Source organism: Trichechus manatus, unplaced genomic scaffold (assembly GCF_000243295.1).
Source record: "Trichechus manatus latirostris isolate Lorelei unplaced genomic scaffold, TriManLat1.0 scaffold00056, whole genome shotgun sequence".
Classification (NCBI taxonomy): domain Eukaryota; kingdom Metazoa; phylum Chordata; class Mammalia; order Sirenia; family Trichechidae; genus Trichechus; species Trichechus manatus.
In genome coordinates, this window is record NW_004443992.1 from 13,574,404 (window position 1) to 13,599,457 (window position 25,054).

General features: G+C 36.7%; 1 protein-coding gene across 8 annotated transcripts in view; it reads right to left on the reverse strand.

Annotated features, from left to right (window-relative positions):
- Window positions 1-17,186: 17,186 nt before the first annotated feature.
- NDUFS1 (NADH:ubiquinone oxidoreductase core subunit S1) overlaps window positions 17,187-25,054 on the reverse strand; it is a 32,283-nt gene continuing 24,415 nt past the window's right edge. For all 8 annotated transcript variants that reach the window (XM_023733018.1, XM_004378262.3, XM_023733017.1 and 5 more), the window contains 6 exons: window positions 23,851-24,011; window positions 21,993-22,147; window positions 20,321-20,496; window positions 19,626-19,760; window positions 19,448-19,520; window positions 17,187-17,570 (listed from right to left, as the gene is read on the reverse strand). In XM_023733018.1, the coding sequence (XP_023588786.1) occupies window positions 17,479-17,570; window positions 19,448-19,520; window positions 19,626-19,760; window positions 20,321-20,496; window positions 21,993-22,147; window positions 23,851-24,011 (792 nt within the window). In that variant the 3' untranslated portion in view covers window positions 17,187-17,478. The remainder of the gene's footprint in view (window positions 17,571-19,447; window positions 19,521-19,625; window positions 19,761-20,320; window positions 20,497-21,992; window positions 22,148-23,850; window positions 24,012-25,054) is intronic.

The following is a 25,054-nucleotide window of genomic DNA, read 5'->3' on the forward strand; positions in this document are numbered from 1 at the left end:
CTGGTATTAGAAAACCCTTAGGTAAATCAATTTTGGTTGTCTAGTGATCAAAACTCACTGCCATTGAGTCGATTCCGACTCATAGTGACCCTATAGGACAGAGTAGAACTGCCCCATAGGGTTTCCAAGGAGTGCCTAGTGGATTCGAACTGCCGACTTTTTAGTTACCAGCCGAACTCTTAACCACTACTCCATCAGGGTTTCCTGTCTAGCGATAAATTCTTGGAAATACGTTTCATCCACAGCTAGTCAGAAAGAATGGTCTTCATGTTTGCTTTATTTCTGCAATCGGGTGCTTAAATGTTTCATCTGTAGAAACGTGTGTTTTTCTAACATATATGTTATTCTATACCAGGATACTCAAGTCTAGAATATTTTTATGTTGAAGTTCTTAGATGTTCCTTAACACTAGTTTTAAAAAAAGAAAAAGCCATATAAATCTAGATAAGTTGGAAAGGGGGAAGCTAATTGAATTTATATCCACTTTTGTACTAGTCTTTGAAATATGGATACACTCAAGAAGAAGGAAAATTATTCAAGATGATTGAAGGCTTTGGAATGAAATGTAATAAATGCGATCTATATAGTCCAATAAGATACACATAATCTAAAAATATATTCAAAATAAGTTTATATCTATTATAATTTGAAAATAAGTTTTGTCAGCATGTATATGATTACACATGACTAATTCCCATTAAATTGCTAATAACCTGGAAACAATTTTGATAAATTAGGGTTGTCCATCAACAATTTAAAGAGATACAAGGTAGTGTCTTGGAGAACCAATAAACTGTACAGCACAATAAAAGGAAAGGGTTATTAGTGAATAGCAGAGCAAAAAACTATGGGAATCAGAATGATCACCAAGTTGACATGGATTACAGGTGATTAAGATGGTGAATAAATGGGAACACATAAAGATTATGGTTGCTTTATCAGGAGAAGAAGAGTATAAGGCATGATACACTTCCCACCCCCACCACAAGGTTGACCAGCATTTAGTTCATCAGACTCATACATAAATTAGTACAACCTTTTCAGGAAGCAATTTGGCAATATGTATCAAAAGGTTAAAAGAAATGTATATTTTTTTACTCAGTGGTTATGGGAATCTATCAAAAAAACTGAATAGGAATATGTTTTATGCAGAAAGATGTTTATCAACCTGTTGTTTATTATATTAGAAATTTGGAAATAGCACTTAAACCACACCATGGGGGTGCAGTTATAAAATCAAACTATAGGGAATGCTACAATACCTACAATTTAGTTTCTTTAACAAATAAAGGAAATAGATGGGAAGGAAATCTGTAGATTAAAAGATAATTAAAAGGCACACCAGCCAAGCACAATGTGTGGACATTATTTAGATGCTAATTTTTATAAATGTAAAAAAAATAACAAACTATTGATAATTTGATATTGGTATTAAGTATTGTTAATTTTTAAATATATTATGGTTATGATTTTTAGAAGAGTTTTATATTTTAGAATTACATACTAAAATATTTATGGATGAAATGATAGGATTTCTGAGATTTGCTTCAAAGTGATAAAGGAGAGCGGGGAAGGAAATAGGAGGCATGGGTGGCACAAGACTGGCCATGGGTTGATGGTGGCTAGAGCTTGGAAATGGGTACATGGGGGTTCATATTACTCTACTTCTGTGTATGTCCAAAATTCTCCATAAACAGTTTTTTAAACGCTTAGAAATAATCTAAATATTTATCATAGGAATGTTTGACATATTCACTTGATTGAGGTATTAAACATTTTTGGAGAGTTTATAATGATATGGAAAGATGTTCATGTTATAATATTAAGTGAAAAAGATCAGAAACAATATTATGATCAAACTAGATAAAGCAAATGTATATATATATGGTAAAAACTGGAAGAAAATACATAAAGATGTAATAGTGTTGGAAGATGGATTAGTTTTCTACATTTCTGTATTTTCCAAATTTATAAAGAGGCAGTTACTCAACATCTGACAAACTAGATAACCTCGGATTCTTTGCTTTGGGTGATTTGGGTTTTGGCTTGCCCTAAATCAAATTTTAAGACCCCTAAACTGTCTTATAAACATGGTTGTCCAAAAAAAAGATTCAGAATGTATTATTTAGGGTGAAGAAAAAGTGCTAAAAATTTTTCTTTTTTAAGAGGAAATATTTGTCTTGACTTTGGAAAATGGATGACTGGTCTTGAAAACTTTGTTCATTAATTTATTCATAAAACATTTATAGCAAGCCTACTGTTGAAATTGTACTAAGCCTTATACACGTTAATTGCTGTCAAGTCACTTCTGACTCATGGCGACCCCATGTGTGTCAGAGTAGAACTGCTCCACAGAATTTTCACGACCGTGACCTTTTAGAAGCGGACTGCTAGGTCTGTCTTCCGAGGTGCCTCTGGGTGGCTTCAAACCACAAACCTTTTGGCTAGTAGTCACACTTAACCATTTGTATCACCCAGGGACTAACCAAGCCTTATACATACACCAAAAACCAAACCCATTGCTATTGAGTTGGGGGAAAATAAACCCTGCCCTGAAGCAGCTCAGAGCTAGTGAACACAAATTTCAATACTGAGAGATAAAGTGCTATGATATAGGTATACACAAGAGGTTAAAGGAGGATAGTGGAGCGGCCCCTATTCCCTAGAGGAAATAATGGAGGAGGAACACCTGAGCTGGCTGTTAAAGATCAAGTACTAGTTGGCCAGGCAATAAAAGTGGGGCAAGGGAATTCCAAACAAGCAGAGATAACCATTTATGGAGAGGTACAGCTAGGCAGGCAGAAAGCTTGGCATCTTCATGCAATGTAAAGAGATTTATGTGACTATGGCACAGTCTATACCTGTGAAAGAGTGGAGGGAGATGAAGCCAGAGATGGGTTAGATTAAGAAGGACTTTGTGTGATGTGCTAAGGAATTTGTTTTGTTTTTTTCCTGAAGATAATGGGGGAGCTTAGAAGGATTTTAAGTGGAAGAGAGAGGGTATGAAATTATCCAATGTGTGTTCTAGAAAGCTCACTTACATTGTAATAATAATCAGAACAACTTGGAGAAAGGGAAGAGTAGAATCAAGGAGACGAATTAGGGGGCTCTTTTAGAAATCTGGACAAGAAATGATGAAGGCCTGAGCAAAGGGCCTGGAAGATAAAACTTAAAACATTCTCATAAGCCAGACTGTACCCATCCCTAAGGGTTAAAATATGATAACATTTAATATTAAAAGATTACATTCAGTGACCAATAAACTTAAAATATACTGTGCCTAAACTTTGCAAAATTTTATATCTTCTTAGAAAGTGAGTTATCTCTTAGTTGTTTTTTTACTTCTATTTTTGTTTCAGTTCCCATGAATGCTTACTGAACACCAGGGGCTTTCAATCAGGAACATAATATTAATCAGCTCTCTCTACCTCTGTTTGATATGTAAGAAATATCTCAGGAAGCTCTTAAGGGCTCGCTTTTTGAAGCAACAGGCAGGTAAACAATTATTTATAGTCAGTCCTTAATAAGATTTCTAAAAGTGTCACCTTAGATTCACTGGGAAGAGAATGGGTATCTCTGCTTTAAAGGCATTCTTAATTATATATGTGAACAATTTATATGGTTACATTTATACCTCTAAATCCATAGGTGGTAGGTAGGGTAGGTAGTACTTAATATCCCCATTTTACAGATGGAAAAAAAAAGTCAAAGACCCAGTCATTTAAATCAGTCACTGAACTATCATGACCCAAGCCCCTAATCCAGGGTCCTTTTTGCTCACAGTTTATATGTCTACTCCTAATCAAATAACATAGAAATGATATGAGTAAAGGACCACTTTGACAATTATTCTTTCTTAAGATACCTTTCGAATACTCTTGCTAGTAAATTTCTAAATATACAAGAACAGAGTTTGTTACCTCTAATAAAACCTTCTCCTCAAAACGTATGATAAATTTGGAGGATAAACTCTCTGTTCAAGTAAAAAATGTGCTCCTTTTCGACCCTACAATATCATTTCAAGGATTTATCCTTACAGATAAACTTAGGAAAGTATGTAAATGTATGTATACAGGAGTATTTATTGCAGCAGTATCTGTAACAGTAAAAGCAGGAAAACAAAAAATCCATAGAAAGCCCTAAATATCCATCAATAGGGAAGCAGTATAGCATAGTGGTTAAGATCTCTGATATCAAATTACTTGGATTCTATCCTGTTTCCACAGTTTACTAGTTATATGACCTTGGACAAATTATTTCACTGTGCTTTTAGTTTTCCTAGCTGTAAGGTGGGGCTAATAACATGTTTACTTCATAGGATTGTTGTGATATATAGTGCTTAGAGCAATGCCTAATCTATAGTATGTGCTCAATAAATTTTCAGTTATTATTATCGATAGAGAATTGGAATAATTTGGTACAACCACACAGTGGGATGTGTTGTCGTTGTTAGGTGCCGTCGAGTTAGTTCCGACTCATAGTGACCCTGTGTACGACAGGACGAAACACTGCATGGTCCTGAGCCATCCTCATAATCACTGTTATGCTTGAGCCGATTGTTGCAGCCACTGTGTCAATCCATCTCGTTGAGGGTCTTCCTCTTTTTCGCTGACCCTGTACTTTACCAAGCATGATGTCCTTCTCCACGGACTGATCCCTCCTGATAACATGACCAGAGTATGTGAGACATAGTCTCATTACCCTTGCTTCTAAGGAGCATTCTGGTTGTACTTCTTCCAAGGCAGATTTGTTCATTCTTTTGACAGTCCATGGTATATTCAATATTCTTCACCAAAACCACAATTCAAAGGCGTCAGTTCTTCTTTGGTCTTCCTTATTCATTGTCCAGCTTTCACATGCATATGAGGCGATTGAAAACACTATGGCTTGGGTCAGGTGCACCTTAGTCTTCGAGGTGACATCTTTGCTTTTCAACAAAGAGGTCTTTTCCAGCATATTTGCCCAATGCAGTGCGCCTTTAATTTCTTGACTGCCGCTTCCATGGGTGTTGATTGTGGACCCAAGTAAAATGAAATCCTTGACAGCTTCAGTCGTTTCTCCGTTTATCATGATGTTGCTTACTGGTCCAGTGGTGAGGATTTTTGTTTTCTTTATATTGAGGTGTAATCCATACTGCAGGCTATGGTCTTTGATCTTCATCAGTAAGTGCTTCAAGTCCTCTTCATTTTCATCAAGCAAGGTTGTGTCATCTGCATAACGCAGGTTGTTGATGCATCTTCCTCCAATCTTTGATGCCGTTTCTTCTTCATATAGTCCAACTTCTTGGATTATTTGCTCAGCATACAGATTGAATAAGTATGGTGAAAGGATACAGCCCTGATGCACACCTTTCGTGACTTTAAACCATGCAGTGTTCCCTTGTTCCGTTCGAACAGTGTCTCTTGATCTGTGTACAGGTACCTCATGAACACAATTAAGTGTTCTGAAATTCCCATTCTTCGCAATGTTATCTATAATTTGTTATGATCCACACAGTCGAATGCCTTAGCATAGTCAATAAAACACAGGTAAACTTCTTTCTAGTAGTCTCTGATTTCACCCAGGATCCATCTGACATCAACAGTGATATCCCTGGTTCCACGATCTCTTCTGAATCTGGCTTGAATTTCTGGCAGTTCCCCGTCAATATACTGCTGCAGCCGCTTTTGAATGATCTTCAGCAAAGTTTTACTTTTGTGTGATATTAATGATATTGTTCAGTAATTTCCACGTTCGGTTGGATCACCTTTCTTGGGAACAGGCATAAATGTGGATCTCTTCCAGTTGGTTGGCCAGGTAGCTGTCTTCCAGATTTCTTGGCATAGACAAGGAGCACTTCCAGTGCTGCATCCGTTTGTTGAAACATCTCAATTGATATTCCATCAGTTCCTGGAGCCTTGTTTTTCCCTGGTGCCTTCAGTGAAGCTTGGACTTCTTCCCTCAGTTCCATCGGTTTCGGATCGTATGATACCTTCTTTAATGGTTGAACGTCGACCAGTACTTTTTGGTATAATGACTCTCTGTATTCCGTCCATCTTCTTTTGATGCTTCCTGTGTCGTTTAATATTTTCCCTGTGGATTCCTTCACTATTGCAACTTGAGGCTTGAATTTTTTTCTTCAGTTCTTTCAATGAGATGTAGGCAGTACTTTGAAAAAGAGAACTCTATGTACTGTCTTTAACCAGAAAGCAGTCCTTGCCGATGCAGTTTGTATATGTGAGAGAATTAGAGAGGAAAGAAAAAGGTGACCAACACCTCTTCATTTATTAGTTTGGTGGGAAGGTTCCGGGGAGAAAAGTGACCAGGGAAAGAACTATGGGCCCAATAGGAAATTCAGATCTGGTATCTTTTTGGAAACTAAATGTGTACATACGCTTTACTGCCTCAGAGACTGTAGCAGAGACAGTTTCTCCACAGGTTATTGTGTGTGACCATGCTGAGTCAGAGGGTGAGTCAGGCCCACTGTCTGGGAGGGACGTGCTCACAGGAGGAAAGGAATGACCTCCTCCTGGGCAGCAGGGCCAGTTTAGTATCTCGGTGCCTGAGAAAAATTAACTATTATCCCCAGGAGTGAGCAGTTGACTTGCTCTATTCAACAGAGGATCAGGCATAATAATTTGAGTTAACATCAGGGTGTTCACAGTTAAGAGCATGTTGAGTACTGCCCAGGGTTTGAAATTGAGTAGGCACAGGCCTTGCCTTAATTGTAAAGCTATTAAGGGTAATAGCAGGTCGGTGTATTAAAAGCATAGGGCTCCTAATCATCTCTTTGGTGGTTTGTCTAGCAGAAAGGTTTCTGCTCCCTTTTAGGGTATTTTTTATTTTTCCTTTTATTAATTACTTTTCTTGCACGTGTATTTATGGAATTAAACCACAAAACATGAAGTGGAAGAACAAACTCCAATTAAAAAGTTCACAGTGGAATAATAAAGTGTAGATTCTCAAGACTCAAATATGTTATTAAAAATGATTAGATACCTCTTTTCTGTCAGTCAATGGATTTATAAAATCCTAAAGTCATTCTCTTACAAGATATTTGTCCTAATATCCCAATTTTGGATGAGAAGAGTTTCAGTTTTACTAAAACTGAAAATTTATGCTGAGCTACAATGAAGGACATGTGCAGAAAACTAAGACATTGGACATCTGTTAAGCACTTTTATAATGCATGAGATGACAGTGACAAATTTGAACCTATAGAAAATGCATCTTGTGTATGATTGGGAACAATGTGAGAGGAAAATATTGGATAAGAATATCCAAGGCAAGCCACCAGAGACATAGGGGTCTAAAGGAATAAGAAGCCCATCCTATCTCTTAGGTAATAAAACGTTTGAAGAGAAATGGACACAGGATGGCAAGGGAAGTGAAGGATAGACCAGAGGGGGACATAGGTCACAGAGTGAGGACACACTCAGGAGTTATTAAGGAATAACCCAGTTTCCCAGAGGAATGCTGCTGCTCAGGGAAATATTCTTCCATGCATTCCTTCTGGGTTCACAGATAAAAACAAGCCCCATCCCATGAAGGGATGTGGCTGCTTAGCTCCTGCCACTGAGCAAAAAATACATCTCCACTCTCTGCTTTATATCAATTGTAATTTGTGCAACTACAGGAAGGCATATTGTTGTGTGCTGTGGAGCTGATTCTGACTCTTAGTGACCCTATAGGGTAGAATACAGCTGCCCCTTAACTGCCCCCTAGAGTTTCCAGGGCTGTAGCGGACTACCACATCTTTGTACCGAGGAGTGGCTGTGGGTTTGAACTCCCCACCTTTTGGTTAGCAGCCGCGCTCTTAACCACTTTTGCCACCAGAGCTCTGTACAGGAAGGACTATGTTCTATTGCTGTGTAACTTTATTCACATAACCGCACACCTCAGATAAAGACCAGGTTCCCACCAGTTTTAAAAGAAACAGAAACAGATAAAATGCTTATTTGTATCTTCATTCTCCTTGGCAGGGGAAATTGAAATTAATGAAGTCATGCTTTACTGTGTTGGTGTAATGGTTAAGAGCTATAGCTGCTAACCAAAAGGTCGGTAGTTCGAATCCACCAGGCGCTCCTTGGAAACCCTATGGGGCAGTTCTACTCTGTCCTTTAGGGTTGCTATGAGTCGGAATTGACTTGACGGCAACAGGTTCACTGTTCCTTTTAGACGTCCAACGCTATCCCAGGACTTCTGACAGCAAAGGAGTGCTTCTATGCTAAGACAATGGGCAGGAAAAAACAAACCTGTTACCGTTGAGTCAATTCCTACTCAAGTGACCCTATAGGACAGGGTAGAACTGCCCCATAGAGTTTCCAGGGAGTGCTTGGTGGATTTGAACTATCGATGTTTTGGTTAGCAGCTGTAGCACTTAACCACTGCAGCACCAGTGTTTCCCCTAGGAAAATGGGAAGAATCCTAAGGTCTTGGAAGGGTTTGAAGATCTCAGTAGGGTCAGCTCCTGTCCTAGTTTGCTTTGTGACTTGACACTATCTTTTTTTAATTCAGAAAATAATTTATGTTAATAATATACAGTACATTGTCTGGCAGAGAAGTTTCTTATCCTGCTGAAGAATACAGTAAAGCCTACAAAGAGAAAATGGAATAGAAGAGCCTGGAAAACTATAGTTCGGGTTTCACTGTTGTACTCAAGCTGAGAAACAGTGCTTCATTGGGACCTAGTACTTAACCCATCCATAGCAACGCTTGCAGGACAATCTATAAGCAATCTAATAACCTAATAAAGAATTATTTTCTCCTACAGGTAGACTCAATTCCACAAAGAGCATTTCAGTTATTTGTGCCAAGGTTCTTGGGCTATATTTAAAAGCTTGTAGAATTTGAGCCAAAGGGAAATTGCTCAACTTCATCCTCTATACCATAAAGAGACTCACCAACTCTGTACTGCATACGAAAGGAGTGGCGTTGGGTATGTGGTGAGTGATCAGAAAATAGTTATAAATTAATTGATAAATTAGATTTCATTTCATATTTTATTATGGTCTCTCTCTCTCTCTTTTTTCTCTTTATCTACCTGGTTCTAACTAGGGTATATATTATAGGACCTATGGCAGGAATTAATTGCCCCCGAGTATCTTTTCCCCTTTGGTAGTTTTAATTCTTTGACACTCCTCTCATCAAAAGGTGGGATGGATGCTTCCTCCCTTGAATCTGGGTGGCCTCTGAGGCTGCCTGACAAATAGAGTACTGCAGCAGTGACGCTATGTAATTTCTGAGGTTAAGTCATAAAAAGCTTTGGAACTTCCTCCTTGATCTCTAAGAATACTCTTGCTCTTGAAGCCTTGAGCCACCATGTAAGAAGCCCAACTACCCAGAGACCACCGTGCTGGGTAGCTCACATGCAGGTGCTCTGGAAGACAGAACCGTCTGATCCAGCCCAGGCACCAAACATGTGAGTGAAGATGCCATCTGAGAACTGAATCCTCCAGCTAGAGCTGTTCCAGTTCCAACTGAGTCACCCCTAGACATTTGAGTAATTCTGCTGAGGCCCCAGACTATGTGAAATAGAGAGTTGCTTCCGTCTCCCCTGTGCCCTTTCTGTGTTCCTGACTCACAGAAGCTCGTGAACATAACACAATGGTGGTTTTTTACCATAAGTTTTGGGGTTGTTAAACAACAATAGATAAATAGAACACCTTCTCTTAGAATCTTCATGAGTTTTAGTTGGATAGATGGCTGCCCAGCTAGAGGCTACGTTTCCCAGCTTACTCCCTTGCAGGTGAATGTAGCTATATGATAAGTCCTGTTTATGGAAGTGATGCAGCTTTCAAGTCGTGTCAGTGTCCCTTGCTTCTTTCTCACTGGCTAAGACATAGTGACAACTGGAGCCAAAAAACAAAAAACCAAACCCATTGCCATCGACTCGATTCAGACTTACAGCAACCCTATAGGACAAAGTAGAACTGTCCCATATGGTTTCCAAGGCTGTAATCTTTACAGAAGCAGACTGCCATATCTTTCTCCCACAAAGCAGCTGGTAGTTTGAAACCGCTGACCTTTCAGTTAGCAGTCAAGCACTTAACCACTGTACCACTGTCAAAGGCTCCTTGACAGCTGGAGCAGCTACCCAATATTTTGGATGACTTTCACAGATCAGGTTCCTAAGAATCTGCCCCTGAGTAGAGTTTAGTATGCAGAATATTTATTAAGGAGTCCCCCGGGGGTCTAAGGTGTGCCAGACCCAAACCATGGTGTTTTCAACGATGAATAAGGAAGACTGAAGAATTGAGGCCTTTGAATTGTGGTGTTGGAGAAGAATTTTGAGTATACCGCGGACTGCCAAAAGAATGAACAAATCTGTCTTGGAAGAAGTGCGACCAGAATGCTCCTTGAAAGCAAGGATGTCGAGTCTACATCTCACATACTTTGGACATGTTGTCATGGTGGATCAATCCCTGGAGAAGGACATCATGCTTGGTAAAGTAGAAGGTCAGCAAAAAAGAGGAAGACCCTGGACAAGATGGATTGACACAGTGGCTGCAACAATGGGCTTAAGCATAACAACGACTGTGAGGATGGCGCAGGACCGGGCAGTGTTTCATTCTGTTGAACATAGGGTCGCTATGAATCGGAATCAACTCGACTGCACCTAACAACAACAACCTGGGGGTCAGTTCCTGTGTAGAAGGGAAGAAAGGAGGATAGGCAGAGGGAACTGTTGAGCTGCAGTGCAGATCCAATGACAGCCTGAGCCAACCCCACAGGGACTTCTAGAGCTAGGGCCAAGATGGCCAGTCCTTCATATACCCACATGCATCAGTCATTGAATGTGGGTCACCCTATCATGCTTTTGCAGTTAGAATCATAGTGTATTAGTTATCTACTACTGTGTAACAAAATAGCCCAAAAGTTCGCAGCTGAAAACAGACATTTTTATCTCAATTTCTGTGTGTCAGGAATCCAGGAGCATCTTAGTTGGGGACCTCTGGCTCAAGGTCTTTCATTAGGTTGCGGTTAAGTTACTGGCTAGGGCTGTGGCCATCTCAAAACTCGACAGTGGCTAGATGGTTCGCTTCCAGGTTCACTCTTGTGGTTGCTAGCAGGCTTTGGTTTCTTACATGGGTGTCTCCAGATGCTGCCCAAGTGTCCACATGACACGGCAGCTGGTGATCAGAGTGAGAGAGCCAGAGAGGGCCCAAGAAACAGAAGCCACAGTCTGTTTACAACTGAATATCAGAATCTGCCCTGTTCTGTTCATTAGAAGTGAATCAGTAAGTCCAGCCTACACCTTGAGGGGCTTGTGCAAGGGCATGTATCAGCGGGGGCATCTTAGAGGCTGCCTACTAAACATAGAATACACACAATTTTGTATCTGCTACTTTTGCTTCTCATTAACTTAAATATTTTGTTTGGCTACATATTCTTCAAGCATTTTTTTTTTTTTAAATTATTAAAGCAGTATATCCCTATTTATAAAAACAAAGTGATCAAATGATAAAGCAAGGTGTAAAATCCTTTTCCTCATGCTATTCCTCACATTAGCTGAACTACCGGGAGGTAACCACAATTAAGTTTTTTTGTGTGTGTATCTGTTCAGATACTTTTCAAGTATATACAAACACACATGGACACACACATATATGCACACACACATTGTGCAACTTTGTGCCCTTAATCTTAGAGCGCTTTTCATATCAGCATGCTGAGACCTAGCTTATTCTCTTAAACATTTGAATATTTCATTTTACGATTACAGCAAAAAATTTTTAACCAGTCCCTATTTACGGACTTTAAAAAAAAAAAAGCTGACAGAAAATGGACATGTCCATTCTTACCCATGTATTTTTGCAAATTTGTGTGGGTATATCTTTAGGATAAACTCTCGAAAGTGGAATTGCTGGGTCTAAAGAATGCGTTTATTTTTTGATGGATATTGTACAGTGCATGATTACGTCTGTTTCCTCAGGTCATGGCTAACACTAGATATTAGTTAACTTTTCAATTCTGTCAGGTCCAGCCATGGCCACCTCTGTATTGTGTACGTATCTTTTTTAGAATGTGTTACAACATTGTAATTGATGTATCCATATCTTCGTAATACACTGTTATCTTCTTAAGGGCAAAAACCAATTTATATTTCTCTTTGTAGTCCTAGTAATTAGTACTTGACACAGTAATCTGCAAATATTTGTTGATTAAATGACAGAGTTCAATTTAAGGCTTTGTGATGTCACAGAACTAGGAGTCAGAAGAGCTGGACCTATCCCTTATCTTGCCTCTTTATTCTCTCTGGCCTCCATTTCCTCAATTATAAAACACAGGTGTATCACTAGGTTGTCACTACAGTCCTTTTCAGATCCAAAATTATATGATTCTAAGAATGTAATTAATAAAATTTATTCATCTTAGGATCTCTTTAGATATCTATTCAAATGAAATACGTTAATAACTAGTCCTAGACCCTGCCTTTGCCGTATTTTTTCAATGCCAACTTATACTTTTCAGTGTAAATTATTAAAAAAAAACTCAAAGATTTTGAATACCTTTCATAAATAAGTCAATCTTCTATCTTTAAGCATTGTCAGTGGTATGACCACGAAAAAAATACTAAGCAGAGGATATTTGGTTCTGAGATTCTCGTTTTAGTCTAGGACCTGAGGCTTAGTCATAGTTTTCTCATTAACATGCTTGCCACTTGGGCTAAATTAAGTAAGCAAAACTAATTAAAGTGTTAGGCAATTGATATTTAAAAACTGGTTATTAAAAATTACTAGGGAATTATAAGCTGTCTTCATATCTTTATAGAAAAGGAAGCCATAAATGTGTATATATACAATTTTTTTGTTCCTACAGATCTTTATCAGATTCATTTTTCTTCATGCCTGCGTTTGTAAAAGTTGAGTTAATCACATAAAAACAAGGTCTAGATATGCTAAAATAGGATTGCCTTAAAAAATGTTATAAAAGACAGTTGTCATATACCCCTCTCATTAATTTCTGCTTGAACTCAATTTTCACAGCCACACTGGGGCCTTTGGTAACTGGGGTTTGTAATCACTATGCTAGTGACATTTAAACAGCATTCATGAGTGATTATATGTTAACATTAAAACAAAACAGAACATAAAATCGCATATTAACTACTGCTTTGGTTGCTAAGCTGCTTCAGTTCCTCGCTTCTTGGTAGCATGAATAGTGGTGGGGTAATTTGTTTGGGTAACAATAAGGCTGTGTTGGTTTACACTAGCCAAAGGTTTGTGTTGGCGAAAGAATCCACCTGTTCCCATTTATACACATCAGTAGCTCTAATACTCTTTCAGTAGCCTATTACTAGTACATAATCTTCTCTTGATAGGACTGTTTTATGGTTTTTACTGTTAGAAATAAATCTTTACTGCTACAGGTAAGAATTCTATCAAAATAGGGTTCTACGTAATAAATTTACTTTCACAAGTCTGGTGGATGGTCTGTAGTAGCAGTATTTTGTTGATCAGGTTTACCTTGTAAAAGTCATCTAAATCCTCAGTGCCTTAGGGAATAAATACATTTCCTTAGGGAATGAATAACACAGAAGCATTAGATCTCTTAAGAATCCAGCTCCAAATTTTTCTTTTATTATAAAAAGTTGTAAAAGCAATCTGGCTTTCTTCTGACCTGTAAATCAGTCACTTTCAATCCTATAAGAAGGAAAAATGAGAAGGGTCTTACACACTTTTGTCTTGACCTCAAAGCAAGTTTCCCTCACCCTTCTACATCAAAAACAATTTTCATTTAACATATATAGAACCTTTCTTGTTTTACAAAAAATGGGTTTATTAACTTTTTGATGTTCCTTTTCTCACTAAACAATACGTGTGGAAAGCCCTGAGAATTTTTTTTTAACCCATTCACTTTTAACTGAAATCCTTCCTAAACTTGCAACTAAACTAAAATATAAAAGGACTGAAAAATAATTGAGAGCCAGACCACTCCCAGAGGGGAAAAAAAAGTTAGCAATGACTTTTTCCCTCATAACCTGTGGAATTGAGTTTTTCACTTTATTCAGAATGGGGATTTTTAACTTTGGGATCAAGGAGTCACGAATGAGCTTTAGCTGGAAACTCTTGAAACTCTAAGCAAAATTTTGAATGCACGTTTTTCTATGATGGCCCTCATTAAATATACTGATCATTTACTATGTTTCAGGAAATAGGCTAGAGGTTTTACAGGCTTTCTGATTTAATCCTCATAACAACCCTATAAGGTTGGAGGTAGATACAATTAATTACAATCTTCACTCTCATTTTACAGCTGAAAAACATTCTTAGAAAAGTTAAATAACTTTTGAACGTTGAACAGGATCTGTCTGACCTGGCATGAAATATTTCAGCAAATTAGCCACAGCCTAATAGATTATGTATTGGGTATTGTTAAGAAGGCATGATACTTTTTATTAATGTATTCATTATAATACAATTCACAACAAATTTTGATGGCATTCCATATGGAGTGTAGGCTCTTAAGATTTTTCTTGTACATATATATTCAGTTTTTACAGCTGTCCAAAATATTTTTGAGGTAGCATGGAATAGTGAAAATACCTCTAGACATTCTTCCCATTAGCGTTTAGATCTATTAATCATGGGCAAGTTGACATTTGAGTCTCAATTACTACCATTAACAGTTTTTGTAAAGATTAGCCATAATGTATTTAAAGCTTTAAAGGCATGTACTTAGAAGGTCCTCAGTAAATGATATTTCAGGATCTCCTAGATTGCCTTCTTCACCCAAAGGGTCTTGGGCCTTTGTATATATTCTCATTAATGAGTTCATTACTTTGAATAATACCATAATTTTATCAGCCAGGTTATTCTCACGTTTATGTATTTTTCTTCAGAAAGTCTTTTTACTAGCAGCCATCTTTAATGTTTATGTTTACACTAGCCTTAATATATAGCATTACATAACTAACGTGCTCATGGAGGCAGATTTTCATGTTTACATAAAAACCAGTGTATTTTATCGAGCACTACTTACCCCAGGCAAGACATTTGTGTGACATTTTGCCCCCAATTTCTAATTTAAAGAAGACCACTAGAAATCACCAAAATCAATTGGTCCATGGATATCACATCCTTCTAATCAGTCTGAACACACCAGACACTCTCAAAGGATTAGCACATGGAAAGTAGCTTTTATTATTTACAATAAGAAGCAGACAGCAAACCAGAACAAATGCAGACCCATTTGAACATCCCCCCAACTCAAAAAGGCTGTCCAGATACAGATAACTCTTCCACATATACCCCACTTTGTGCTGTGGGTGAGGGACTTAAAGGGGGGACTACCCGGGGAAACTACTTTCTGTTGGTCTCCCCCTAGCCAGGTAGGTCTAATTACGTGAGCTGAAAACTTATGCTAAGTGTACCCCACCTAGCACCACAGTTAGGGAGACCATGAGGTCCTTCTGCTAGCCATTTTTAAACCCCAAAGCCCATGTGGTACACCACATGGGCAAGCAATCAGACCTCATCACGCCTCCTGAGGTTTAGTTAGTATAGGCCCTCAGGTGATTCCTGGTAGTTGGATCAGCCCTCACTCACTGGCCTCAGCTGTGGTCCTACTCTCAGAACAAGGGCCCAAGGCCAAATCATCTACCACAAAGGGGTTCCATGTCCCGCAGCATTCTTTAGAAAATTACATGTTATTCAATGCATGCTGCTTAGAGGGCAGCATAAGGAGTAGGCAGGATCCCAGATCAGCTTAGCCTATATATCATCTCTTTGTCATTTCAGCACAGTATTCCTTCATCAACAACCCTACTAAGTCTACACACATTCACTGACAAGTACTGTGTAAAATACAAAACTGAGAGTGCATGCCCCCTCGAGGTAAGCACAGTACTAGTGAGTGAAGGAGGTAGATAGGGATGGGAAGTTTGGGTTGAATTCAAAGACATTCTGCAAGAATTTATGTAATTTCAGGCAACTGGAATTGTTATAAGCAAAGTAGTATACAACTTCATGACATGTCACTGTTGTTGCATGCTGTCAAGGTGATTCTGACTCATAGTGACCCTACAGGACCGAGTACAACTGCCCCACAGTGTTTCCTAGGCTGAAATCTCTACAGGAACAGATCACCAGGTCTTTTCTCCTGTGGAGCCGATGGTGGGTTGGAACTGCCGACCTTTTGATTGTCAGCCAAGTGCTGTAACGACTGCATCAGTCGGGCTCCTTGACATATTACTGGGAAGGATAAATTTTTCTAAAGTGGTTAAGAGGTGACAAACTTTGCACAAGTTTTAAAAAATAAAAGGAATGATGATACAGTACTATTCTAAAAACTTGACTGTTATATCATGAAAATGGAATCCTATAGTTGGGCTGTCTTTATTGAAAGCAGAAAGGAATAAGGATCACATAGCAAAAAAGATTCTAAACATAGATTTTGAAAAAACTTAATCTAGCTTTAAGATTTTCTCCTAGATTAAATAATTGTAATTTTTACTTCCTTTTTGTTCTGAAAATTGAAAATTATGAAAGCTAGTAGTTATCTTCTATTACTGGAATAATTTAGTTGAGTTAACATTACAGATGGTGCTAATATAATGAATACAAAACATCAACGATGTAAATCATATCTCTTACGATCTCCCTCATTCCGAGATTTTGTTTTTATAGTTGTAGCAAGTGTCCCCCAGTTCCTTGAGGGTGTGTGTGTGTGTGTGAGAACATATATTAAGAGAAACAGGAAAATGTGTTATCCATTGAGTTTCTCTATGTTAATTCTTAAAAGTAAACCTACAGAACTGGTATTACTGGGAGAGAGTTACGTGTAGCAGTTAAGAACAGTGGGCTTTGGAGTTGGAGACAGCTAGGCTTGAGTCTGTGACTTTTTTTTTGCTGTGTGGCCTTGGGTAAACTATTTAATATCCTAGTGCTTTAGTTTCTTCATCTATAAAATGAGATTATAATGCTATGTCACAGGGTTGTTACAAGGACAAAATATAATACATGTGAAACTAGAGTGTTTAGCACATAAAAAAAGTTGAAGAGTTACAGCTATCATTATGATGATTATAGTTAGCCAAGATAAATGTGTCTAACGTATAATTACATATTTTTTTCTATTTAACCAGCTTGACAGAATGCTTAAATCTTTTCTTTAGCGCTAGAAAAAAGTGGGTTCTAATGGAAGCTCTTCCCATTTCTTCCATTTTATAAAGGGATCCATGAAGACAAACAAAAAATTCGTATTTTAAGGATTTTCGTTATATTTGTCACAAAGATTATCATTGCTCTTACATGAAAGAACATCTGTATACACTTTTAATAAACTATTTAACAATGTACACACACAATATGTTAACGCTTTTGAAACCCTAAAGTTCTTTGATAAATACAGTATCATTATCAAATAAGCATGGTGTAACCTTAAATACTACATCATTCAGATTTTTCTTCATTAAAGAGATTAACCTCTAAGGGATCACTCCAACATAATTGTTCATTAATTATCTGGAGCAAAACTGGGTTTCTAGTAGATGTTTCAGCAGATGGATGGTTCCTCTACTGCCTGGGCACCCTCTGTTACAGCTTTGACACACTTGGCCATTGTCTGTGAGGCTCTGCTAATTGAATCTGTAAAGATATCAAGAAAATGTGCATTTTTGATAATACAATTTTTTAAAAAGCACAGAATAAAACTTTAAGGTTGCACATATTCAGGGAAAAAAAAAAGACTGAGGCTCGATGCAATTATATCTAAAGTTCATAAGGTCAACCAACAAGTTTAGAAAATAAGCCCCCTCTCTTGGCTAAATGCTTGAATAACTACCTCTAGGACTGATCAAATAATTACAGCACAGCCATACAATGCACCAGTATATAATCATTAAAAATATTATAGAAAAATATTTAAGACATAGGAAAAAATTTGCATATATACTGTTATTGAAAAAAGGTTACAAAACAGTATGTGTACCAAAAATTATTGAACTGCATACTTTAGGTGGATGAATTTTATGGTATGTGAACTATATTGCAATAACCCTGTTGCTCTCAATTCTGACTCAGCGATCCTATAGGACAGAGTAGAACTGCTCTATAGGGTTTCTAAGGCTGTAAATCTTTACGGAAGCAGATGCTACAACTTTCTCCCTCAGAGTGGCTGGTGACTTCAAACTGCTGACATTTCAGTCAGCAGCCGAGTGCCTAACCACTGTACCACCACAAAACAAACAAAACCAAACCCACTGCCACTGAGTCGATTCCAACTCATAGTGACCCTACAGGACAGAGTAGCACTGCCCCATAGGTTTCCAAGGCTGCAATCTTTACAGAAGCAGACTGCCACATCTTTCTCTCCCATAGAATGGCTGGTAGGTTCGAAATACCAACCTTTCGGGTAACAGCTGAGGTGTTAACCAATGCGCCACCAGGACTCCTAATATCTCAATAAAGCTGTTTAAAAAGCCCCACAGTAAGTAAATAATCTCATTTTTTTTTTTTTAAATAAAATGTAACTCTGTATCTATCCACCCATACATCTATCTGTCTAACCCCCTGAAACATCACTGGCCAAATGTTAACAATAAATGTAGTTTCTGGATAGTGGGATCATGGTGATTTTTTATTGTTCTTTTCAGCTGAAGTATATATTCTACACTGAACATACAATTTTTATAACAAAAGTAAAAAACCTAAGAATAATTCTGGACATAAGTGTACCAAAAATTTTAATACATAATGCCTATCTGCTTTTAGGTTAAAATTATATAGAACCATCTATCTATATCAAGTACCTCACAACCTAGATGTTTTATCAACGTAAGATTTGCAGTAAATAAGTTTCATTTAATCTGCATTCTTTAAAAACACCCCTAACAATTTACATTACAACCACTGTTTAGTATGTTTCACATGTGAATGCTTTGTTTCTTCTATCTGAAATTTTCAGAAAAACCTTCAGTTGTTGCCACTTTGAAAAACCCTCTCTAAACTGAATACAATGTTTTTCCATATAATAGTAAATATTTCATATTTAAAATCTGTTACTTATTCATGGATTTTCAAATTTTGCTTATATTTTTATTATTGATTAGTTCTAGAAACAAAAACTTAAAAGAGTAAAATCAAAAAGTATCAAACACTACCAGTCACTGATTGGAATTATAATGCTAAATTAAACCAGCTGCCACTGAGTTGATTATAACCTATGGTGACCCTATGTGTTTCAGAGTAGAACTATGCTCCATAGGGTTTTCAATGGCTGATTTTTTGCAGAATGCAAGGCCTTTCTTCCAAGGTGCCTCTGGGTGGACTAGAATCTCCAGTCTTTTGGTTAGCAGCCAAGCACATCAATCATTTGCACCATGCAGGGACTCCAATGCTAAATTAGGGAATTTGATTTCCTTCCACCTTTCATATTTTGTAGTCACACTGACAGAAACAGTTAAGAATATCTTTATAAATAACTTCAGTAGGAACCAAAATTGGTCAGGACTACAGTTACATACCTGTCATGTAGAAGTCTCTTATCGTTAGCTGAGGTGGGACAAGTGGATCAGCAAGCAGCTGCTGATTCACTAGCTGCCAAAAAAAAGGAATAAGAAATCAGTGATAGTGGCAAGAATGAGTACTATTATACTAGGGGATACATTATCATGAAAACTGCATATGGCGAGTTTTTACTACCTTCGAGAGCTCATTTGCTTGCTGGAAGTAGTTGGCTCCTTCAACATCATCATATCGAACAAGATTAGGAGAAACTTCTTCCAATCTGTTCCTCACTTGATCCAAAGTATCATACGGAAGAGTTATACCAGCAATCTACAATATATCAGGTCCCCAAAGATTATATAAAGCTTTAATACTTAAAATTTTCAAATGATACATAATTGCAACTATGGTGAAATAATGCAGTACTACTGAAAAATTTATTGGTGTCCATTAACCAACATACATTTATTAAGCAAGCAGTTACAGAGGAAACACAATTGTCAAAATTTTTATTAACTCATAGATAGCTGTTGGTACATCAATATTAGTAATTTATCTTTAGAAAACAGACTCATGAAATAATGCTATGCTAACTTTGAATGCTTCTGTAACCTATTAGTAATCATATACTAAGTGTACAGATGATAGTGTAATATTATTTTAAATCTCATGATGCTTATTTTTATACCAAAAAGAGCTAAAAGGAACTTTTTTAATCAAAAGACAAGTCAACAATAAAAACACTAACTTCAAATCCCCATTTTCTCAAAATATTTTCTATAGAGATTACTCAAATCACCTCTTACATTTCAGACTGGCAACTTCTTGAACTTTGAAAATTATTTTAACAAATGAACATGTCAAAAATCCTGTTGCCTCAAAAACAATACCTCCGAGAGGGCTCTTATAATTTTCCAGTCTTCTCTTGCCAAACCAGGTGGTGTCACAGCTACTTTAGTCTGCTGAGCTCTGCCCTCGGTATTGACATAAGTAGCAGACTTCTCTGTATAAGCAGCTCCTGGGAGAATAACATCAGCTATAGGAGCTCCCACATCACCATGATGTCCTGTGAGAAATGGAAAATGGCAAACCACATTTTTGTAAAAAATTGATTAGTAATTTTACATAAAGATGGTACACACTCCTTTTTAATCCCATTTTTAAAATGATGAAAGTATTTTTAAAATTAAACCAATACAGTACTGAAGTATTTGGAGTAAAAATTAAAGCTCATCTTAATTCAACTCCTTTCCAAAAGAATTATTATTAAAGAGTTTGGTATGTATCTTTCTAAACTTTTATGCAAATACATATGTATATAATATCATACAGACATATACAATGGGCAATTAGGTGTATTATTTTCCTTGATGCTTACAAAGTAGAAATGCTCAGATGTACCAGTCAGTGGAATTTGGTAAAGTAGACTGAAATGGTGGAAGAATGCAAAGTATAAAATAAGACCAAGATAGTAATAAAACTGAAAAGGACAGAGACAGAAAATTATAGGAAAGACTATCACTTATTAATAGTTTAACTGTTCGAAGAAAGTTATAAAAAAAGAAACGAGCTTTAGAAACAGACTTCAGTCAAGTAAGATAAAGTATCAAACAATATATAAAGTTTGATCTCATTTGTGTACATAGTTATTATTTGTATATTCATGGCAAATGTATGAAGTATGCATATCAAAACTGTCATCAATGATTATCTCTGGAAAGCACCAGAAAACAGGATTTTAGTTTATGCATTTTGATTTAACTTCACCAAACTAAAGATACAAAATACCGTATAGATTTTTTTTATGTGCCATGGCAATAAAACGCCTATTATAATTTTATGGTGTTTATGTGTGAAATAAAGTAGAAAATTATGCAATACTTTTATCTTTAAGAAAATAAGCCAAACACAAAAAGCCAAAGGAGTATTATGCTTAAATATGGTTCATTAAATGTCATGTACCACATGATGAAATCGATTCAGGCTGAAACTTAAAATGTTCTATGGTTTCCACAGTCTCCTAAAAGATTCTGTTATTGAAAAGTTGACATCCTAAAGAGACAAACTGAAACTACCATCATTTGTCTCTGTCATTCTCTCCCAAGATAATGTTAATTTGGATTTTATTTTCTTAAGCTCTAAATTTCTCCATATAATCTAATTTCCTTCTAGGAGTCAACTGATTTTTTTATATAATTTTTTATGATATGTTTACACAAAAGTGCCTTTCCTGACTATATAAAAACATTAAAACATTCTCTGAAAAGTTGACTTTTAATGTCTATATACTATTCCATTGTATAAGTAAACCATAATTTAACCATTACTGTTACTGGGCATTTAAGTTGCTTCTAATTCTGTTATTAAATAACAACAGGTAATAAATTCTTAATAGCAGTTATCAACTATGTAACTAATAAAACCTAAAGTTTGGTTAAAGAAAAATGTTTTTGGTAATTCCTGAATGGAGAATATTTGGTCCACTAAGTATACTGCAGAACAGTTTCCAATATACATGCTGTACCGTTCTCTTCTGTTTCTCGTGTTATAGGTGCTACTTACCTTGATAAATAATGAAACAATCCTTTGGCAAATCCTGTCGAGTAATACAACCTCCATCTGCTCCTAGGAGAAACAGCACTTTGGGAGGGTTCTTTCGAACTGCTTCCACCCCAGGTTTATAGCCAAGGTCCAAAGCAGCTACTTGGCTTGCAATCCTGTACAACAATTTTGGAATTTTAGCATAGCTGCAGTGTTTTCAGTATAAAAACATAAATGTGATTCTTGGAATGATACCTAGCCTATTTTCCATTTGATGCTATCAAAGACCTTCACTCTCTTTTCTGACCCACTTAAAATCAATGTCAAAATCAGAAGTAGCAGTCTTTTATTGTTTTGAGAATAGCTAACAAAGAAATCTAAGAATCTTAGGCTACTATCTCTTCATAAGATAATATTCAATGGAATAATTCTGGAAACTTTAAGCCAACTGCAACTGCTTTAAGATGACTCTCATTCAGCACACTAAGACATAAACACAATATTCATTAAAGAAAAATCAGATAATTTTAAAACCAAAGGGGAGAAATTTAAATATAAATAACACAGTAATTCAACGAGAGCCATAACTGGTACATTGATGTATGTCCTTACAGATTTTTTCTATGAATACATATTATTAGAAGCAGAAAATAATCTTTTGAGGAAAAGCTCTGAAATAACTATACTTTGGACATCAGAGTTTTTTGGCCTAGTCTGCTAGTATTATCTTTCTAGTAAGTGATAGCCATTCTGAGGCCCTATTGTGTAAAAGCTAGCTGGTCTTGTACCTATTTAAGGGAGGAGCGCAGGTCAAGGCAACTCCTACTCCCCTACTAGATGCTACTGCGCTGTCGAACTCTCTCTCTAGTTACTTGATGGGAGTAACACTAGGCTGAATCACCCCTGCTATGATTTGTTCAGATTGACACACAGATCTGTTTTGCTTTTCCCAAGAATGTATTTTCCTGATATGTGACCAATGGACTAAACTCTTTTAACAGCAATAGCTTACATTAGAGAAGATAATGAAAAAGCTTTCAAGGCTGCCTTTTCTATCACTCACTGACAGGTTAAGTCACTTTTCTCATAAATAAGGAATAAAGCAGTAAGCTGACAGTAACCAAAAAAAAAAAAAAAAGAATTTAACAAAGGATGGAGGACTAAGCAAATGGAAAGGAAAGGGGCGAACAAGTTTATGTTTTTGATAAGTATTTATTATAATAAAGATAAGAATTACATGCTAACCAAGTGGGATTTATCCCAGGAATGCATGGTTGGTTATACATCTGAAAAACCAATGTAATATGCCATATTAATTAGAATAGAGGATAAAAACAAACTACACGATCATCTCATTAGATGCAGAAAATGCACTGGACAAATCCAACACCCTTTCATGAAAAAACACTAACAAACTAGGAATACAAGGGAACTTCTTCAACTTGAAAAAGGGTATCTACGAAAAACCTAGAGCTAACACCAAATGCTTTCCCCCTAAAATCAGGAACAAGTCAAAGATATCTACTCTTACTACTTCTATTCAATATTGTACTGAAGAGTCTTCTAAATAGGGCAATTCGGCAAGAAAAAGAGGTAAAAAAGCATCCAGATTAGAAAGAAAGAAGTAAAACTATCTCTGTTTGCAGAGGCATGATCTTTATTGCAATTTCCAAGAGATTTTTAAGTATTCACTTTCTCTTCAACACTCACTAGATATTTTTAATATTACTTATTATCTTAGATTCTCACAGAGAGTAAAAAAGATTTGTTTCACATATGCAATTAGGGTGATACTGCTTACAAATCTAAAAACAGGGTACCAGAAGCACATATACACAAAATCACTTGAATTTTAGTATAAAAAAATTACTCAACAAACCTGTGAAGAATATTCATAACTTTCCAATCACCAGCAACACCACTGCTTGTCCGAATCTTTTGTGCAATGCTGGAAACAGCTGCAAGGATTGCTGCTCCATCATTTCTCTGAAGTGCAGAACTGCCTAAAACCACCATTGGTTTTTTAGCTTCCTTTAGGACCTATTTTTTTTTTTTTAAAAGAATTTTGATTTAAGAATATTACAAGTAAAATAAACCTAATGAAATTTATAGTATACCCCAAATTTTAGGTCTAACATGAACTTGTCTTTGATTTGCTAGTCCACATACAGTCATACACAGAACCAGATTTAGTATGGTTTTAATCAAAAAACTCTTGCCAATGCTACTATGAAATGGCTGAATGAGTATCATACAAAACAGATTTTTAAAAAAGTATCAGGAAATACAACTCAAATATCCTTTGGGCAGAAAGACTATAGGCAAGTCACAGAAAAACTGGGAATGTCCCTATAGAGACTCAGATGGTACTGAAGAACAGGAGAAACCATGCTGAAGTACCATCTCTACTGTCTTCTATCTATGTGCCCACCACCCCCAGACAGACAGGAGGATGTAGGGGAAGCAATGATCACTAAATCACAATGCAGAATACCTACAACTTTAAGGGTTTGCTCAAAACCATGGTAAATTTCTAAATGCCAAAAATTGAAGGGGATGCATCCCAAGAGCAAAGGAGTGAAAGGTGGTCAAGATAACAAATAAGAAGCAAAGCCACAGACTATATAGTTCACTCTCCTGCCCATCCCCTGTATTATTCTTCAATAAACAGCTGCCCCCAAACAAAGATGAATTGTAATAAAAAAAGAATCAGCATGAAGAATTATGCATAGATACTACAAAAAAAGAAAAGGGAAAAAGAATGAAAGGAACATTATTAGTTAAAGGAAGGAGGACATCTGTTAAACAAGAGTTTCCCAAGGAAATGTGGAGAGTTCAGAAAAAGTCATCAAAAGCCTCAAAGAAAATGAAAAAACACGCTTTCTCGCTTAAAGAAAAAAAAGTGATACAACAGATACTATAACAAAATAGATTTTGATCGCAGGATTCAGGAAAGAACTGGAAGAGAAATTACAGAGATGAGTACCATTCTAGAAGCAATACAACACAAAATAAAACATGACTGGAAATATAGGGACAAGAAAGACATGCTATCGGAAATTACACAAAACACCGGATAGAAG